This window comes from Pseudopipra pipra, chromosome 7 (assembly GCF_036250125.1).
Source record: "Pseudopipra pipra isolate bDixPip1 chromosome 7, bDixPip1.hap1, whole genome shotgun sequence".
Classification (NCBI taxonomy): Eukaryota; Metazoa; Chordata; class Aves; order Passeriformes; family Pipridae; genus Pseudopipra; species Pseudopipra pipra.
Window position 1 is genome coordinate 4236894 of NC_087555.1, and position 18094 is coordinate 4254987.

The window sequence follows — 18094 nt, forward strand, 5'->3', positions numbered from 1 at the left end:
ATGTTAAGACACTAAGCATACGTTGAATTTATTGGCCAACTGGTATTGTCCTCAAGGCAGCTTCTCCAGTGAAGTAACTCAAGAGCAAAACAGAAATGAACTGTGCAGGGGGAAAATGCGTTTTCCTAATTAACATCAGCATTTGTGGGAAATCTGGCAAAGGCTGAGATGTGATAAGGGGGAATATGAATTGTAGACAATGGCTTGGCTCCAAAATGTCTTCTTGGGAACGGCTTTTATTTAGAAAATGATAATGTTTAATGAATGTGAACCTGCTCGCCCTTTACAATGGAAATCTTGTTTCTCTGTCTGAAATGTCAGTCCAGCTCCTGTGTAGCCACCCTTTGACTCTTATTTTCTGCTTTGATGACTCCCGTGGAGTGAACTGCATTAGCTGGGAGCTGGCAGGTGACAGAGGATCGTCCCTGGGCTCAGTGCGGTGTCTTGTCTTGCTGTGTGGGCTCAGGAAAATATTTTGGGTAGCTCAGAGATTGTTATGAGCGAACCAGACCTGATCTCAGAGCAGAGTGTCTGCTTCTAGAATGGCACCAGAAGGGAGAGGGTATCCCAGTTGCCTCACTGAAGGAAACTGTCCCAGGTTGATCTGCAGGATCTGTGATCACACAAGTCCTGCTGCCATCAGCTGCCCACAGCTGCTGCTACCGAGGATCAGAAAATCATAGAATGGCCTGGTTTGAAAGGGGCCTCAAAGCCCATCTTGTTCCACCCCCTGCCATGGGCAGGGACACCTTCCACTAGCCCAGGTTGCTCCAAGCCCTGTCCAACCTGGTCTTGGACACTTCCAGGGCTGGGGCAGCCACAGCTTCTCTGGGCAACCTGTGCCAGGGCCTCCCCACCCTCCCAGGGAAGAATTTATTTACTAATACCTCATCTAACCCTGCTCTCAGTTTGAAGCCATTTCTCCCTTGTCCCTACATGCTCTTGTGAAAAGTCCCTGTGTTTCTTGTAGGCTCCCTCTTGGAAAAGTAACAAAAGGCAAGTGATCCTGTGATTTAAGAGAAATAAGCAGCAGTTTGTGCAGTTTTTAGTGGATTCCTTGGATCATGTGTGATGCTTAGATGAGAGGTAGTGAGCAAGTGCAGACTTGCACTGTGCATGGGTTGAGATGTCTTTTCTGGCAGTGCTGAGACAAAACAAGCAACTTTGGACACGTATGCTGAGAAAGTCCTTAGACAAAGATGTTCTCAGTTTAAGAAGCTCTTGCTAAATGAGGGGCTCTGATATGAAATCCCTGTTGGATTTAGGCACAGCATCCAGAGGTTACAGCCCTCACAGCTGGCTGAGAACCCTGGGTGCTAATCTGAACCAGCTACAGAACATCCAACAGGGTTTGGGAATCACAGTCCTCAAACCCAGCCTTTCCTCAGGTCTGACCAGCCTCATTCTCCAGGGCTTTGCTCTTATCAAGTCTTGAGACTGATATCAATATTTTTGTCATAGCCATTCGTGGTTATCTTTTCTCCTGCCCAGCTTCATCACAAAGGGATCTCCAGAGTTGTGTTGAGAGGCCAGCAAGGCCTATTTCAGAAGCAACTTTACACACTTAGGTTCTCATGTCTCCTCTTTCTGCCTTTTTTTTTGGTGTTTTTTTTTCTGAATTTGGGCCATGCCTTTGTGTATGTGTGGGTGTGTTCATTTCCAACACATGGCTTTACCCGCAGTTGGATTGGCAACAAATCCCTGGGGGAGCAGGGCAGGAAAAGCAGCACAATGGACTTGATAAAAAGCACTTTGATAAGCTCTTAAATGTAACTTCCAGGTCAGCAAGTGCCATATTCCTCAGCAGGAGGCAATCTCCCTTCAGTCTTTCCTCAGCCTGGCCTCACACACGTGCTTACAGTGCCAGTTTGGTGATCTGTGGCCGGGCAGGGGAAAAGCTGCCACTGGGCACAGTGAAGAAAAATGTAATTTACAGCAGAGCTGAACCACATTTCTTTGGTTGTGCTGCATCCTCATCCCCTCTCCTGTGACAGCCATTGGATCAGGAGCTACCTGGAAGAATCAGAGTCCAGCACAGCGTGTCTCTCAATGAGGACTCTGTGTAATATATAACATTCCCTGTGTGTGCTCTGCCCTGTCAGTGCTGGGCTGTAAGGGGGGCACAGTCTGTGGGGTGGGATGCTCCCAGCATGGAAAGAGGCACAGGACCTGTGCCTCAAATGACAGCAGTCACATGCTTTTTGCATATTAGGTGCAATCTAATTACTTTTGGTGTTTCCAGACCAGCCTATTGGTCTGGAGACCCACTTGTCATGAGAGGAGCAATTTGCCTTTTCACCCAAGTTCACTCTTCCACAAAGATGGCAAATGGGATTCTTATCTTCAGAGGCAATAAGAGCAGCTCTTGGTGTAGAGTTAAGTGTCAGCTTTTAGCAGTAAGTGGTATTTGAAGGTTTGGGAGTCAGGGATAAACTTCAGCCTAGAAATTGCAGTGCCTGGAAATAAAGGAGTGGCTGTAGGTATGCCTGGAGCTGGTAAATTCTGTTTATCTAAGAGCTGAGATGTCTGAAACACTGACTGGGAGAAATTACCTTCCTTGTGCTTTCCCTTTAGAGTCCAATTCCAAAATGCCCTTGCTGAATTCCCACAAAAGAGACTCTCAAATGGGATTTCAAACTCAGATTACCTCCTGAGGGTCAGGCAGATTATTTTTTAACATGGACTTGACGGAAATTTTCAGAGTTGTAAGCTACTTATCTAAGATGTTCTTGAAAAGGCAGAGGACATCTACCCCCCATTCCCTGGCAAAAAAAGCCCTGGCTCTACTGTGGCGTCTCCCTGCAAAGAAAGTAGAAGAAATCCCTCCTTAAAACAGAGAGAATGGCCAAATGTGGCACCAGGAGTTTGGAATGACTGTCCTTAGACACAAAATTCCCCTTGTAAGAGTTCCCTTAGAGAAATTACGCTTTCAGTGCCCATTTCTCACTGACAGAGTGCAGAAGAAGGTCTGATTTCTCTGAAGAATGTTGAATCTTCCTGAGAATGCTTTTCTGTGCAGAATATCCCCGTTTTGGGGGGGAAGGATATGTTCTACATCATAGTCCAGACGTGCTCATGGCTCCAAGAAAAATCCACTGTTATTTCATGTTGTGCATAACTGGGGGGGAGACATGGGGGACCTAACATGTGGTGACACATGCCTTGAAAAACTGGAGATTTTTTGCTGAATAATAAATTAATAAACTGCTTCCAAAACTTTCCAGCTCCTTCTGCCCTTATTAGTCAGACCAGGTTTTCCATAAGCAAGTCTGAGGTCTGTGTGCACAGGTTGGTTATGCAGTGGGTTGGTTTATGTCTGAGACATTCATGCAAACACAATTGGAAAAAGCCTTTGCCAATGCTGATTGCAGATTTCAAATAGTTCTGCAGAGGGAAGATGTGTTTTGACTAACACTGGATCCTTCCTTCCGTTCCCCACCCCTCAAATTGGACTGTTTTGGTTTGGGTGGGGTTTTTTTAGATAAAATCTTGAAGGAATTTGTATTATCTAATTAGGACTTCTTCCTCCTTTTCCCCCCTTCATTCTCTCAGGCTGCTGGCACAACTTGGGAAAACAAAAGTTAAATAGTCTCCTTCCACCCTAATCTATTCCAACAGTATATTGATGGAAAAAAAGTGCAGCCCAACCCCTAATATAAAGCTCTATAATTGCAGTGTGATGTTTTAAACAGGGCACTGACCATCTCATCTAAATGTGTCTACCCATGACAACTTTGGGAAGATTGTTGCAATACTTTGTCTGTATATTTTAAGCCTCCCTATTTTCAAAACAGGTTTAGGAATTCAGTTGGGATTGGTTTCCAGAGTTGCTTGAGTCTTTTGTTTTTGGATTGTCCCTGCACAATGTTTGTCAGATGAAAGAGTATTTTTAAAGATAATTTGAGTAGAAGTCGAGCACCAGCAAGTATTTTCATGCTAAAAGGATTATAGAAATGAAATACAACAGGAGATTAGGGTTGGCTGTTTGCCCTGAGGATTTGAAGGGGATCTGCTGATTGAATGTGGGGTCTGTAAGCTTTGAGTTATTTTGCACTGACATGATCTGTAGTTGAAAACCTTGGGTAAGGAATTCAGGGAACCACGAGCTGTGGAATTCTTCATGTGGTAATGCTGTGGAACTAGATGTGAACATGACACATGCTGTGTTTTGGTAGGTTTAACCTATTTATGTACCTAAATAAACTTGGTTTAATTGCCAATTCCCAAACCCTTCAATTGCAAGTAGTAACATAATGTGTACCTGTGATCTATGTGGTGTGAGAGAGAAATGAAAGGTTTCACCAGAACACTCAAAGGGATTTTTTTTTGGTGCACGGTTTTGAAACACATTAACCAGTCCTTATTTAGGAGGAAAACAGTCAGCAGCCAGAAAAGTTACTGGCCTCCAGATCCATGTCTTCCTTGGAAAACTGTATTAATCTGAATGGGTCACCTTAAAGAGAGGGATTGCTTGGATTTTCCTGTTTGGCTGTATCAGGGGATTTCAAGAGGGTGAAAATCTGATCCATCTTGTAATGGTTTATCTCTGGAATAGTTCAACTTGTCCTAAGCAATATTTATAAAAGTTAAAGAATAAGAGCTAAAGGAGAAGGCCTTGAAAATAGGCAGAGGTGAATAGATTTTTAAATGTTTCTGACTTGAGATTCACTAAATGTTTTGGGTGTACAGTTAGATGCTGGTATCTAAGAGGATACCGACTGGACACCACTGTTCCTGGGCAGAGAACTGAGACTTACCCTAAATTCTCCTGACTTGCTGCTCTTACCTTTTCAGCTTTTCCACCTTTTTTCTGAGTGCTGACCTTCTCTCCATCCACATGCAGTTTGAGATTCCTCAGTTTCTCTTCCATCAATTCAGCAACCTGTCCAGACAAACAGAGTTGAGCCTTTCTCAGTTCTCTGTTCTGCCACCTCACCTCAGACAAATGTTCAGCTGAACAAGTGTTAAAGCAAAGAACAGGTAGAAGGGACTCTGGAAGGAGGGAAGGTCTGTGCCAGGGCCAGTTCTTACAGCTGCAGATAAATATGCCCAGGTAATGCACATGATTAGTGTCCTCTCCCCATTGTAAGCACACCTGCACTCTGATCTCTTCCTCCACTTCTTCACGCTTCCCTTCTTTGATCAGCTCTGGGTCGTGATCCTGGAGAAAATCCGATTCGTTGTCTCTGTTCTGCCAAAAGACTGTTATCCAAAAGAAAGAAAAAAGGGGAAAAAGTTACAGAAGCCATTGGTTTTTCCAACTGCTGCTGGAGGCAAAAAATGGGTAGTTGTAGGCAGCTTTTATGAAATTATTAGCTGTGTGAAAGTAGCAGGCTCAAGGGACCCATACCAAGTTCAGAGCCCTGTTGTGTGTGTCACGATCTGTAAATCTTGAGGTTAAGGTTTTTTGGGGGTTTTTTTGCCTTTGGCTGCAAAATGGTATCAGATTTCAAGAGGATAATGGGATCCTGAGGTTGTCATTTGGAGGTTGTGAAGCTGAATGCCCAGAGTGTTGTTGATCTTCAAGTACAGTCTCAGCCAAACCATATCGTGCCCGAGGTTGGCATTACTTTTCTGTGTTTAACAGCACAGAGCTTAAATCTTTGCCATGAAGGAGGCACAAAGATGACTCCTGCCTTGAGGAGTGTGCTCTCCATGAGTGTCTCTTGTCTGGCATGATGGGGAACTTCTCTGGGGACCAGAGGAAGGGGTTTAATTTAAACCACCAAGTTCCCTTAGTTTCCCCTCTGCTCAGTTAAAGCTGCTGCAAACTTGCAAGTTGGTCTTTTGTAGGAATCCACAGGAGGCTGAAATGTGGGCCAGGGGCACTGGAATTGCTATAAAAACTTGCACTGAACACGTGGAAATAGGGGAGAGAGAGGGGACAGTGAGTGTGACAGAGCAATAACCTGGAGCTGACCCACAAGCGATGCACAGCCTCGCAGAGGTTTCACTTTGGGGAATTTTAAACTTGATGCAGTAAATGAGAGGCAGCCAAAGTGCCTTCCAAAAGCAGACAAGACTCACCCAATACAGTACCTTTATTTTGAAGTGTTGTGCAAAGGATAAGTAACAAGGAGACCCAATACACAGTCAAAGCAAGCCTGTGCAAACTGGTGATCAAAAAACCCATTTATGATAAAGTGCCCAGTGATCCTAGGATGCAGCTCTTCAGTTTTGTTGAGGCAAACTGCATTTTGCTCTTTAGAAAGAAAACTAAATGAAGTCTCATGAGGTCAGTGCCTATCTGAGTTCATATTAGCAAAGTAACTTTTTTAATGGAAACGACCTTTTTTCCTACACATCTTGTGTTAATTTGAAGGAAGACAATTCCTGTCTTGCTTTTCAAGCCCTGACAGTGTCTTCCTAAATGACAGCTCCTCTTCAGCAGTATGTGCTAATTCAGTTTCCAGATGATTTAAAGTGACAGCTTTCCTCTCTAAGACATAGGCTCCTCTATGAATCTGTTTTGTAGAAGATACTCTTCCCTGTACTCACTGCCATGCCCAAGGCACTGTAAATTCAGGAAGGTTTCACAGTACCCACAGGAGATCATTCAAGTTTTAGCTCAGTTAATACAAGACTGGCTGCTATTTCCATCCCCTACAAGTTTTCAGAGCCCAATTACGTGCAGAGCATTTGTGGTTTTACACACAGGGATAAGTTTTTGCAGGTGAGTGGTGGTAAATTCATAACTGAAAATGGTGGAGGTGGAGAAGGACGGTAATGAAAGAAACTCAGAAGTATAGACATTAATTCCTTTAAATTATTTGTGGGTCATCAGGTGGCATGACAGATGTCCTGTAATATTTCAGGAGGAAAAGCTGGTTTGCCTTAGTTAAAAGGTACCTCCTCCAGCCTGGAATTCTAGCCTTGGGGAAAGGGGATGTTGCATAAGGAGTTATGTGAATTTTTAAACACTTTCTTGGCTGGGTCAACAGGTTGCAAGTGCTATGTTTTCACTGGACTAGTAGGATTTAGGTATTTATTTTTCATAGAGGGATCCATAGATTTTTATTCTATTTTTTCATAATTGTTTGTTGTCATTTTGTAAATTGATTAGTGGTTAATACCCACTGCAGGCAAACCAGTGACAGTCCCCACAGACCTTACCTGGCAATACCAAGTGTTATATCAGCCACGAGGTTAGAGGTGCCTAATTTTAGTAAAAAGATCAATAACTCAGAGGTGTTACATGCTCTGTTATTCTTTTATAGATAACAGAATGTTTCAAAGTTAATTTTAAAGGGAGGTCAGGAGGCTAAGGATGTTATGTTTTCACTGGCTGGTGTTTTGTTACAGGCAGGGTCATCCAGCTCCAGGAGCTATTTCTGTGTGTGTGTATGCAGTGCAATTTATGTCACCTTTTCTAAAATAGTGGATGCTTATTTGGGGGTTATTTTAGATGCATAACTAGCTCAGGGCTCAAAAGGAACCCCAGTCCACTAACACGAGTCCCAACATCAGCATCTCAGCTCTGCAGAGTAGTAGGTAATTCCAATGCCTCTGAATTTCAGAGACCACCCTGTGACTAATAATTGCAATATATTTATTTAAAGCACAAAGCTTTTCTTAAAAGGGCTCATTTCAACCTCCTGGCAAAAGGGTTTGAAACTTCTGGTGCCCAGCTAAAAATGTGTAATATTGCCACACCTTAAAGGTTGGGCCATGGAGTATTTGGGTAGAACTCAAATATTCTCTGCCACACTGAACAAGACATAAATATCAACTGGGCATCTGTAAAATGGGAAAAATAGCACATTGCTGCCTCACAGCACAGGGCACTGCAAAAATAACCCCCAGTACAGGAAGGTAATGGTTCAGACTGCTCACATTTGCTCCATGTAAACTCTTGCTAGTCCAGTGTGAAAGAAGTCACACAAAGTGGCTGTTTCCAGCAATACTATGTAAAATAAGTGCTTTAGAGCTTGGCAAATGTAGTTTAGCAACTAGAAAAACTGCCAAATACCGTTCTAGAAGAATAAAAGCCTTCATGAATTCCGGAGAGGTTTAGGCAGCAGTTCTGGCTTGGTAAAGGAGGAAAAAACATGGAGTGAAAGCTTGTAACTGAAATGGTTACATTTTTGTGAAAACTAAACTATATATATAAATATTTAAGTAACCTAAGCGTAAAGTATCAGTTTCAGGGGGTGGGAAGACTTTCTTAATTGTAAATGTTGTGTGTGTGGGACAAAACAAAGCTGTTTGTTGTTCGGTCAGCTATTGTTTAGTAAACTTTGGACACCCTTAGTAGGGACTTCAATGATTCCATTGTAGGCAGCTGATACAAACCTTTCCTAAGCAAGCTCCCTTCAATTATGTTTTCAAGGTTTATGCACTAATAAATCTGAACTTCTGTGCCAATGCTGGTAGTGACTTATTTCCCCATAGGAACAGAGAAAGTTCCCAGTGTAGAAAGACCAAGCTCAAACTTATTTTTTCTGCATGATCCTGCTACTGAACTAACAGCAGACTGCAATTAAAAATAGGAGAAATTACACTGTTTTGGTCAGATGTTGTTGTAGGTTTGATTCTGGAGGCTGTGACCAAAGAACTTTACCCATGGGTAGATTAAAAGTAATATATTTTTGAACACCCCAGGTAGTAGTGTGTCTGTGTCCTGCAATAAACAGCACTAAGTGCTTGTGAATGAGGCAGGGGATTGTGCTGCAAGGAGGAGTTAACAGCTGTTTACTAAAAATAAGTGTGGTTTCAAATAGACTTGGTTCACTAGGAGAAAGGGAGGGGAAAAAAACCCACCTGAAGTTTAACTGCACAGCTCCAGACTCTCAGTGTGCCCAAGGCAGAACTACAGGTATTCTTTGAAGCCTGCAAGAGTTCTTTCCACTCTGAGGGTTGCTGGTTGTGCTCTGTGCAGAAAATGTTTCCTTCTTATGTGCCTTTAGAGCTGGGGGAGTAGCTGTCAGCTCTGGCAGGATGGGCTGGAGAGGAGTGTGGGTGTTAAACTTGGAATGCCAGGCTCAGTCTGGAACTATCACAAAAGGATGTGCCTGTGCCTGACCTACCTGAGCACGTTATCCCAGCAAGTGCTGCCAGTACCTAATGGGAACCACAGTGTGCTCCCACTGCCTGGCTCCAGGTGCCCAGTTCAGGGTCTGAACAGCAGTGAAGGCTCCACAGGCAGCTAATGGGCTGCTGAGCTGCCCTTTGGAGGCTTTGTGAGACTCACAGCACAGCAGACCCTCAGTTCAGAGCTCACCTTCATGTGAAAAGCCAGCACAGATAACCCCTGAAGTTACACATTTGCAGGGCTCAGAGCCAGTCCCACTCATAAACCCCTGAGTTCTTACTGCTTGGGCTAGTTGTGAGATGTGGGACTCTCTGTTACTATTAAAGTGCCCTCTGTGGCACTCTTACTCCTCACTGCCCTGTTGGGAAGCACCGTTTAAATCCCCTGTGTCGAGGTTACAGCCAAACGTGTTTCCTACAACGCAAACCCCTCCTGCCTTCCTTGTCCTTCATCCCAACACCCAGGGCCACCTTTGCTCCTTCACTGCCCTGGGGACTCGCTGGGTGGGAACCCCCGTCTTGCTGTGACTGGTTTTGAGCTCAGGTGCCATTTCATCCTGAGTGCACAGAAGAGCACAACTGATGCTCTTGGGCAGCCAGGGGAAGAAGCGTAGATGAACTTGATCCTTACCTCGAACTCCTGCTGACTTCAGTGGGGTTCTGATGCAGCATTCAGGGGCAGAGTCTGGGATGAAAAGCTCCTTTTTAGCCATAAGGCTGCTTTCTGATTTATAACGTGTAAGAAAACCCTAATTGCTTCAAGTCAGAGGTCAGGCAAAGCTACTGGAGCATGTTTAGCACGTTGTGCACTTGTGTCTCCCCAGCCAGCACAAACCAGGCACAAAACTCGACGCCAGTAATTTGTCAGCAGGAAGGAATAATGGGGACTTTTCATGTGAGGAATTTTAGCAAGGCACTAACTCTGCAGAGTGGAGAGCAGAAAAGAGGTTTTTCCAAATCGTTGTAGAACAGAATCTCCACGAAATCCAGCAAAAATAAGCCCATTTCCAAGACAAGTGCATGACTTCCATGCTGTCTCCAGGCCTGGGACAAGTGATTGTTGACTCACTTGTGGTGGACATTGAAGACAAGTGTTTAGGAGATAAACAGTTATCAAGTGGAGAGGAGAGGATAGAAGAGATCTGGAAAAGAATATTTTTTTTTATTTTTATTGAGCAATCCCTACTTTTGGGTTCTTTCTCAATGTGAAAAACCAGCAAGTCTCCTGCCTGTGAGTCTGAGTTATATTTAAGTTTCACATGCTTTGCATAAAGCAAGTATATTGCTAGTTCTGCAGCATTTTTCATGCCTCTGTTTGAAAAGATCCCCCTATTAAAACATATAATCAAAATCAGTTTTACTGGCTGGTGTAGATGAAGGAATCCATGGACAGATAAAGTTACAGGAGTATGAAAACATTGATGCTGAAGCTTGATCTACAGTATTATGCTTTTGAATTATTAGCTATTCAGATATCATTTTTGTTGCCCTCTGAAAATCTAAAAATGCCTTCACATATGTATTGAAGCACTTTGCTTCTAGTTTGTTCATTTTCACCCACAGAAACATACCTTCCTGTACAATTAGCTCAATGATTTTGACAGATTCCCAAGAATTTTCTGGAAGACGCCCTTCCTAAACACCATTTTTAAATAAAATGTCCTCATTTCTATGATGTTCTTAGTTTGGGCAGCTGCCCACTTGACCTTATATGAATGACATTCAGATTAAGTTGAATGTTCCAGCTGTAATTGTTATCTTTTTCTACTGACCTTTGAATTGACTGCTTCCTTCCTCCAGTATTGAAAGGAAATTACTGGGACCCATTTTCCAGCCTTCATCCTCTACCTGGATTGGGGGGAAGGCGATAAGAAAAGCTGTTGAGAGCACAGTTCCATAGAATTATAGAATGGGTTGGAAGGGACCTGAAAGATCTATTTCTCACAACTTTCTTGGGCAGGGAGACCTTCCCCTGGCACAGGTTGCTCCAAGCCCCGTCCAGCCTGGTCTTGAACTCTTCCAGGGATCCAAGGGCAGCCACAGCTTCTCTGAGCAACCTGTACCAGGGCCTCCCCGCCCTCACAGGGAAGAATTTCTTCCCCATATCCCCCTAACCCTGCCCTCTGGCAGTGGGAAGCCATTCCCCATTGACTTGTCCCTCCATCCCTTGTCCCCAGTCCCTCTCCAGCTCTCCTGGAGCCCCTTTAGGCCCTGCAAGGGGCACTCAGCTCTCCCTGGAGCCTTCTCTTCTCCGGGTGAACCGCCCCAGCTCTCCCAGCCTGGCCCCAGAGCAGAGGGGCTCCAGCCCTCAGAGCATCCCCATGAGTGAAGTGCAGGGGGTGTAATTTTATCAACTGACCTACTGAAGCCACAAGAATTAAGCTTTGGCTTATTTGAAGACATGATGTAGGTAGGAGACCTTCAATATGTAAATGAAATTAATATTTTTTCAGTTACTCTGCCATTGTCATGTTCCTGAAACAGTTTAATTCCATTGAACCAGTATTTCTGATGGAAAAAGTTGCCAGAAAATTCTCCAAGTTTTTTTTTATTGTATCAGACATAAATCTCAAAATGTTCGTGAGGTAATAGTTGATAATGGGAAGTTAGATCACTGTTTGGGGAGGAGGTGAATGTGGATTTATGCAAGACAGCAAGAGGTGGATCAGACTTTTGCTAAGTAGTCTGTAAACTAGTTGTTATCAACAAGACATAAAATGCAGCTCCTGGAATAGCTAAGTCTAAACAACCCCCCTAAATATGTAATTAGGTAATTAGGTGCATATCTGTAATTAGGTGCATATCTGCTACCTGCAGATACAGTTTCAGCTTATTAAAGATCTGTTTTTAATTGAAGTAATTTTGCAGTAATTACAGTTTGGGCCAGGAAGGACATGCAAAATCTAAATGCATTTTTCACTTCTACCCTAAGCTTTATTGATAGCTTTGAAAGAAACTCAGGAGTTTCCTGACTGAACATTGAGAACTGTTTGGGTAAAGTATAAGCAAGAGTTTGAGGATTTGAGCTCAAATCCCCAGTTACTCTCATGTATTCTCAGCTTTACAGGGTGTAGCATTTTGAGATTCATCCTTGGATCTTTTGCAGTAGGCAGAATCCATTCTTCTTACAGTTTTCCATGGTATTTTATAGAAAATGATTAAACCATGATGTTCTGAGAGGAAATACTGAGAAGTGCTAACTGTTAACCCCCCCCAAAACAGCCTAAAATTCATGGTTAGCTTCTTAATAGCATAGGACACATTAATGTTTCTTTTATTGTTATAAATAAGCCAATGGACCATTTTAGTCATTTGCTTCAGTGATTTTCATTGTGTCAATTGGATTGATTTGAATCAAGCCCCCTGTTTTGTTTCTGAAGGACAGCTGCAGGATGCTCTTCTCCCTCTTGCCTCAGTTAACAGCCTAAGAGTCAATAAAACAACAAGAACTTTCCCTCTGGAGCCAGTTCATGTAGTTTTCGATGTTCAGTTAATTAGTTCCATACTTGCTCTGTGTTAAATGTGTTAAAGCACCTTGAACCAACAATATATGTTTGAATCTAAGCAGAAACACGGAAATACGAGTCTGAATCTATTTCTGAGGCTTTCCAAAGCCTAGTCTATCCCAGGTGATTGTCACCCAGCAGCAGGGAAAACTGACAGGAATTGACTCCACTGTGCATTTTTTTCCTGTGGACGTTTTCCTAACGGCTTTCACTAAGGACAAAATGGGTCTCACTGTGAAGCATTTTTGGATGAAATTTAGGGATGTACAGCCTTGCTCATATTCAGTGAGACAAGCTGCAACAGGTTGCTGGGTGAAGCAGTCCACACTGGTTCTGCTGTTGAAAAGAGGGATTATGTGGGGATGAAGTTGTGGGTTGTTTTCCTTAAGTGCCTAATGGGAAATCAAATGAGCACCTTGCAGAGAAAAGAAAGCGAAGTTGCTTTGATACCAAACACTCTTTGTAGAGATTGCTATCAGGCTTTTCAGAAATACTTAAATTTCCTTCTGGGATCAAACTTTTGTTTTCTTTAAGAATCGAAGTTGGGAGCAGAGCTTTTTTCCTGCCTGCATCCCTATGACTTATAGCCTGTACTTATTTTAATAAGAGTCCTGCTGTTAGAACTTTTCCAAATACTTCTCAACTGGTCTAAGATGTTATTTTTTTCCCCTGTCAGTGCTATAACCTTGGAGAGAATGTTCCCTTTGTTCTTTCTCAATGAACCATAGAGAACCTGATATAATGGCTCAGAATTTTACTTGACAGAACTTGTGATGGGTGAAGAGATGAGAATGACATGAAGTTATAAAACCCCAGAGCTCTGTGCTGTTATTTCACTCCATTTCAAAACAACCTTGTGGAGTCTGTGAGGGGACTGAGATACATTTTTGGTGTTGTTGGTTCTTACCTTCTGAAATGTGCAAGACCAAGAAGGAATCAAATTTATCCTGGGAAAGTCAGGTTTTTAAGCAGATGAGTGAATTGCCATCCAGTTTCGGGGGCTTGGGTTGGGTTTGGTGTTTTCAGTGTGCCTGAAACGTCTCACTTTGACTTATACTGAAGTGTCTGGAACAGCCTTTTTCATCCCTTGTGTGAGAGCAGAGGCATCCCAGGGGTTTGTTCTGGGCTGGCTGAGCTGGGAAGGAGCAGGACAAGGGCAGAGCTGCAGAGAGCCATGAGAGCACACCCTCGTGAACGCTTTCAAAAGGCCGGGGATGTCTGAGATGCTGCAGCCTCTGAAGCTGTGAACGACAATGCTCTTTCAAGCCTCTAATTTCAAAAGCTTTTCTAAGCTATTGCCTTTTGTCTGATCTTCCCCATCGAGTTCTGCAGTGTCTGTGCTGATCTGAGGGATTACACCACGAAGGGGTCCCACAGAGCTGCACTCAGCCCTGGTACCAGTCACCTGAAGTCTCAGGGACAGTAAATAAACAAGGTGGTGTTTGGGGTGGGTCTGCAGGCACTACATTCCTTTCTCCTCTGTGGCTCCAACAGGTTGGCTCTGCTCTGCCACTGAGGTAGAATGAAGTGGCAGCAATAATAGCAGTGTGTGATGCCTTCACTAACGCAGTGACAGTGTCACCCTGAGGACAAGTGACTGAAAACCTGTGAGGCCAGCACTTAGAAACGTTTCCTGTTTGCAGAGGAGCAGCCACTACCCCTCCTAGTCAGCACCAAGTTTAAAGAGTGTGGAGAGCATATTTATGTATGTGCTCCTTCAGCCTGCTGTGCATTTTCACTGACAAAGGGGAAAAAAGCCCCACCCCAAACCCCCAAATACTGTTTTATATGACCCAAATAATGTTTTCAACCAGCAAAGATGCTAAGTTACAAATTCACAGTTAGGTATCTACCTCCCAGTTAAGTTGACTGTTTTCTCAATTCATGTAACTTAGGTTCCTGGCTGGATGTTATGAGAGCTTTTGGCCATATTAATGGATGTTGTCCAAGAAAAGCATCTCTTTTTTTGATACATGTTTGTTCTAGGGTTAGGCCTTAAAATTAATTTGTGTAAAACTTGCAGTGAAGCTTTGCCCTAGAAAACTCACCCTTCTCCTCCACATATTCAGTGAGAGATTAATGACCCTTATTAAAAAATATATATCGTTTCAACTTTTGTTTATACTATAAAGTAAATGAGAAAAAGAAAATCTGCTGCTTCAGCAAAAGCCTACAATTTTTGTTGCATAGCTTGCCTTTGAAGGTGCCCTTTGGTCACTGCACTGCTTCACAGGTGCTTTTCTCTGTGAAGCTGCCCCTGAAATAATTTGGAAGTGTGTCTTCAGTGAAACCAGCCCTTTACATCAAAGATTTCAGGGAGTGTATTGTACATTAAGTGGTGTCCACTGTGATTTGAAGCAAAAGTAGCAGAGAATGTGGACTGAAAATGATGACTTATTTACAGGTTTATGAAATACTGGCTGCAGTAAAAAAAAAAAAAAGATGCTGTTGGTTAACACAATTTAAAAATTAGTCTGAAATCCACACAAGCTCTGAGGCAGGTTTTTGAGTGAGACTAAGGCTCTCGTTTCCTAATTCTGCAAGTGGGTGGCACAACTAACTTCTCTGTATACACATTAGAAGTGGAAATGCCTGGTTAGATGGCCAGGCACCACTTTGTTACCTGACTTACTGTCTTGGCAATGCTGTCAAAGCCCTAACGTGTGCTTTTCCCTCATCTATGTCTCCACACCAACATCAGCTCTTCCCACTGAGCTCAGTCATGGCCATTCCTAAAACGTGAGAGGTAAAATTCAGTTCCCCCAAACCACCAAAGGCTGAGAGGGACTGGCCCGAGCCAGTTTTTGTCTCCTGAACCCGAGGCTGGAGCCTTGGTGACCAGTGAAATGCCAGCTACCAGCTCTGCCCATTCTGGGCTGTGCTTTGTCTCTCTCCATAACCTGCCTGTACTGCAGGAAGCCTTACTTTCTTTCCAGCTTTCTGTGGCTTTTTTTCTTTTGCCTGTTCCTTCTGTTCTTTTTCATCTTTCCCCTTTTGCTCTGCTTTCTCCGCCTCCTGTTTGGCAGCCAGTTCTTCAGCGACCTGGAAGAGACACACAGGGCTGTGAATTGCTGGTTGAGTGTGTTCCTGTGCCACGTGTGTCAGACATGTGCCTGTAGGATTCTGGAACCCTCCACACTTTCAGCTTTCCAGTACTGGGGGAACACCACATCCCATAGGCTGACCTCTGAATTCCAGAGTGGCTGACCATTACAGAGCAGCCCTTTCACTGAGGGCACTCCCACCTGCAAACCCTACCACAGGTGCTGCCTGTCCTATTATCATTAGGAAAGAGAGGATTTCTGTGTCCCAAACCATGAGGGCTTTCATGGAGTAAGACCAACTCCTGAAACCACCCACAATATTTCTAATTTAACAACTTAAGGTTCCCTCTGGACTCGGACTCAGCTAATGAATCTGTGCTGGTGTTTCTAAGGCAGATTGATTTTTATAGGGATGGATTTTGAGAGGTTGCCCTGAGGCGTGTCTGATTTCAAATGTGGCTAAAGACTGAGATTGTTCTATGGGTGAGAGAGATAGGATAGAGATATTGTGACAAACTCTGACAGATACACATGGATAGCTTGGCATCCTTATCCCTGGTAACTGGGTACAGCTCCATCAATTCCATAACCTGAGTTCCTGGCCATTTATACTTTATTGCCTGAAAAAGGCAGAGGGTGGAATTTGCTGTTTCCACCATTATCTTGTTTCCAGGCACTTTTCATTGTGTTCTCCTGCCCCTGAGAGGAATTTTAAGACCATTTACTGATAAGTGTAAATCAGAAAATCTCTGGCCGTTGAAGTTTATTAATGGATCATTAATATTGGCAGTACCACGAGGGAGCAGAAAATAAAACATTTCCAATTGTAAGATGTGTTTCCTGTAACAGTAAAAATATTTGTTTTCTGAAGGATGCCTTTCAGTGTACAGAAGGCTGGACGCTGGAAGGGGACAATGACAACGTTATGCTTTGCAGCCAGTGCAATTCCATTAGTGTATGTCCCCAAGCATTTCGGTATCTTACATTTAATTAAATATGGTAATTTAAACCCCAAGCACTGTTCAGTCATATCTGGAGGTGATAAACAGCGAAGCACTTCATTCCCTGGGAGAGATTAACAGATTGACTGGAGTTCAAAACAGGTTTTTAGTGTCCCAGCAGCCCTGTTGTATCCAAAACCAACAGAGCTACTCCGAGTGTATCCTTTCCTTAGTGCTAATACCCAGCCAGAAATCCAACCTTGTCACCTCCACCTCTGCCCTGCCTACAAAGGGTAATCACAACCAATCCCAGCACCTCTGTGGGTTTATCCAGCAGGATACCTGTAAACACACAGCACTGACAAAAGGGTTTAATTTTCAGCAGTGTTTTTGTGTTCTAGGGGTGGTATTTTAAGTGCATCCAGACTCCAACTGGAATGATTTGCTCTCATGCTTTTATACAGATGGATGATACTGGAAGGGGTTATGTGGAGTTTCTGTTCTCATGAACCTGCTATGAAGGGACTGAAGAGCTGAACTGTCCTTTTCCTTCTGTCCTGCCTTCCTCAGTTTTGTTCTCCTGTGCAGCTTCCCAGCTCTGCTTTCACCTCTGCTCTCAGCAGCTCTGTGATTCCAGAGGACTGGGAGCCTGGGGAAGCTGGCTGTGCATCTCACCTCCACTGGCTCCTTTATACTCTTTTATACAGAACCATTTCCCCTCCAGCTACAAGGAGATGCCTGAAGAATCCAACAAAAGGGGAGGAGAGAAAGGGAAGGGCCAGAAAAGCTTAGTTTGAGATACTAAGCAATTCACCCACATGATGATACAGTTGGGTTTTTTCCCCCTGAAGAAAGGGGAGATAGGAGCAGATGTCTTCCTAAATTGTTTTAGACTGCCCTTTTCTTTGCTAGGTTGCCTCTTTCTGAAATGATACTAAAAGCAGTCAGCAAACTCTTAATTTTGAGGAAGAGAACATATTTCAGCAGGAGCAGATGAATTTTAGCCTCTGTATTTTTTCCTGGTCTTTCCTATTGTGCTAATGATGACTCTTCTCCAGCAGCATTTTCTTCCAAGGCTGAAAAGACATTTCCCTTTAAATCCCACAAAAGTTGAATTGACTTCTGTGTTCACACATCATTTTAAGTGTTTCCAAACTCTCGAAGTGTGAATCCCCGTTTTTGGGAAAGAGATGGGCACTGAACCAGAGTGCAGCCTATGAATGGAACTGTCTGATGCTGGTTTATATGAGCCAAACACAAGAAAACCTCCAGCTGCCAGCAGGACTCACTTATGTTCTGCTTTCCTCAGCCACAGGAAGCCTGGTGTTGGCTCAGGTGAACTGATACTCGAGGCAGACGTTCTTCAAGAATAAGCCTCATTCCGTGAAAGAAGACCTTACTTGAACTTCTTCCCTTTTAGCATTGTGGGCATAAAGGAAAAGCAGGGATAGAGTGAGTTTGGGAATGCTGAATCTCCAGCTGTGGCAGGTGAGAGCCAGCCTCAGAGCTTGGCTCTGAAACTGGTTTGAACAGAAACACTTTATAGGCATAAAGCCTGATGTTCCTGCAGAGA

General features: G+C 43.5%; 1 protein-coding gene across 3 annotated transcripts in view; it reads right to left on the minus strand.

Moving 5' to 3' along the window:
* The window catches only part of IQCA1 (IQ motif containing with AAA domain 1), a 108490-nt gene that overhangs the window by 31929 nt on the left and 58467 nt on the right, over positions 1 to 18094 (minus strand). For 2 of the 3 annotated variants that reach the window (XM_064660285.1, XM_064660284.1), the window contains 3 exons: positions 10803 to 10878; positions 5096 to 5202; positions 4787 to 4882 (listed from right to left, as the gene is read on the minus strand). In XM_064660285.1, coding sequence (XP_064516355.1) covers positions 4787 to 4882; positions 5096 to 5202; positions 10803 to 10878 — 279 coding nt within the window. Of the gene's footprint in view, positions 1 to 4786; positions 4883 to 5095; positions 5203 to 10802; positions 10879 to 15461; positions 15579 to 18094 lie in introns of all 3 variants that reach the window. The other variant, XM_064660283.1, reaches the window with a different exon arrangement.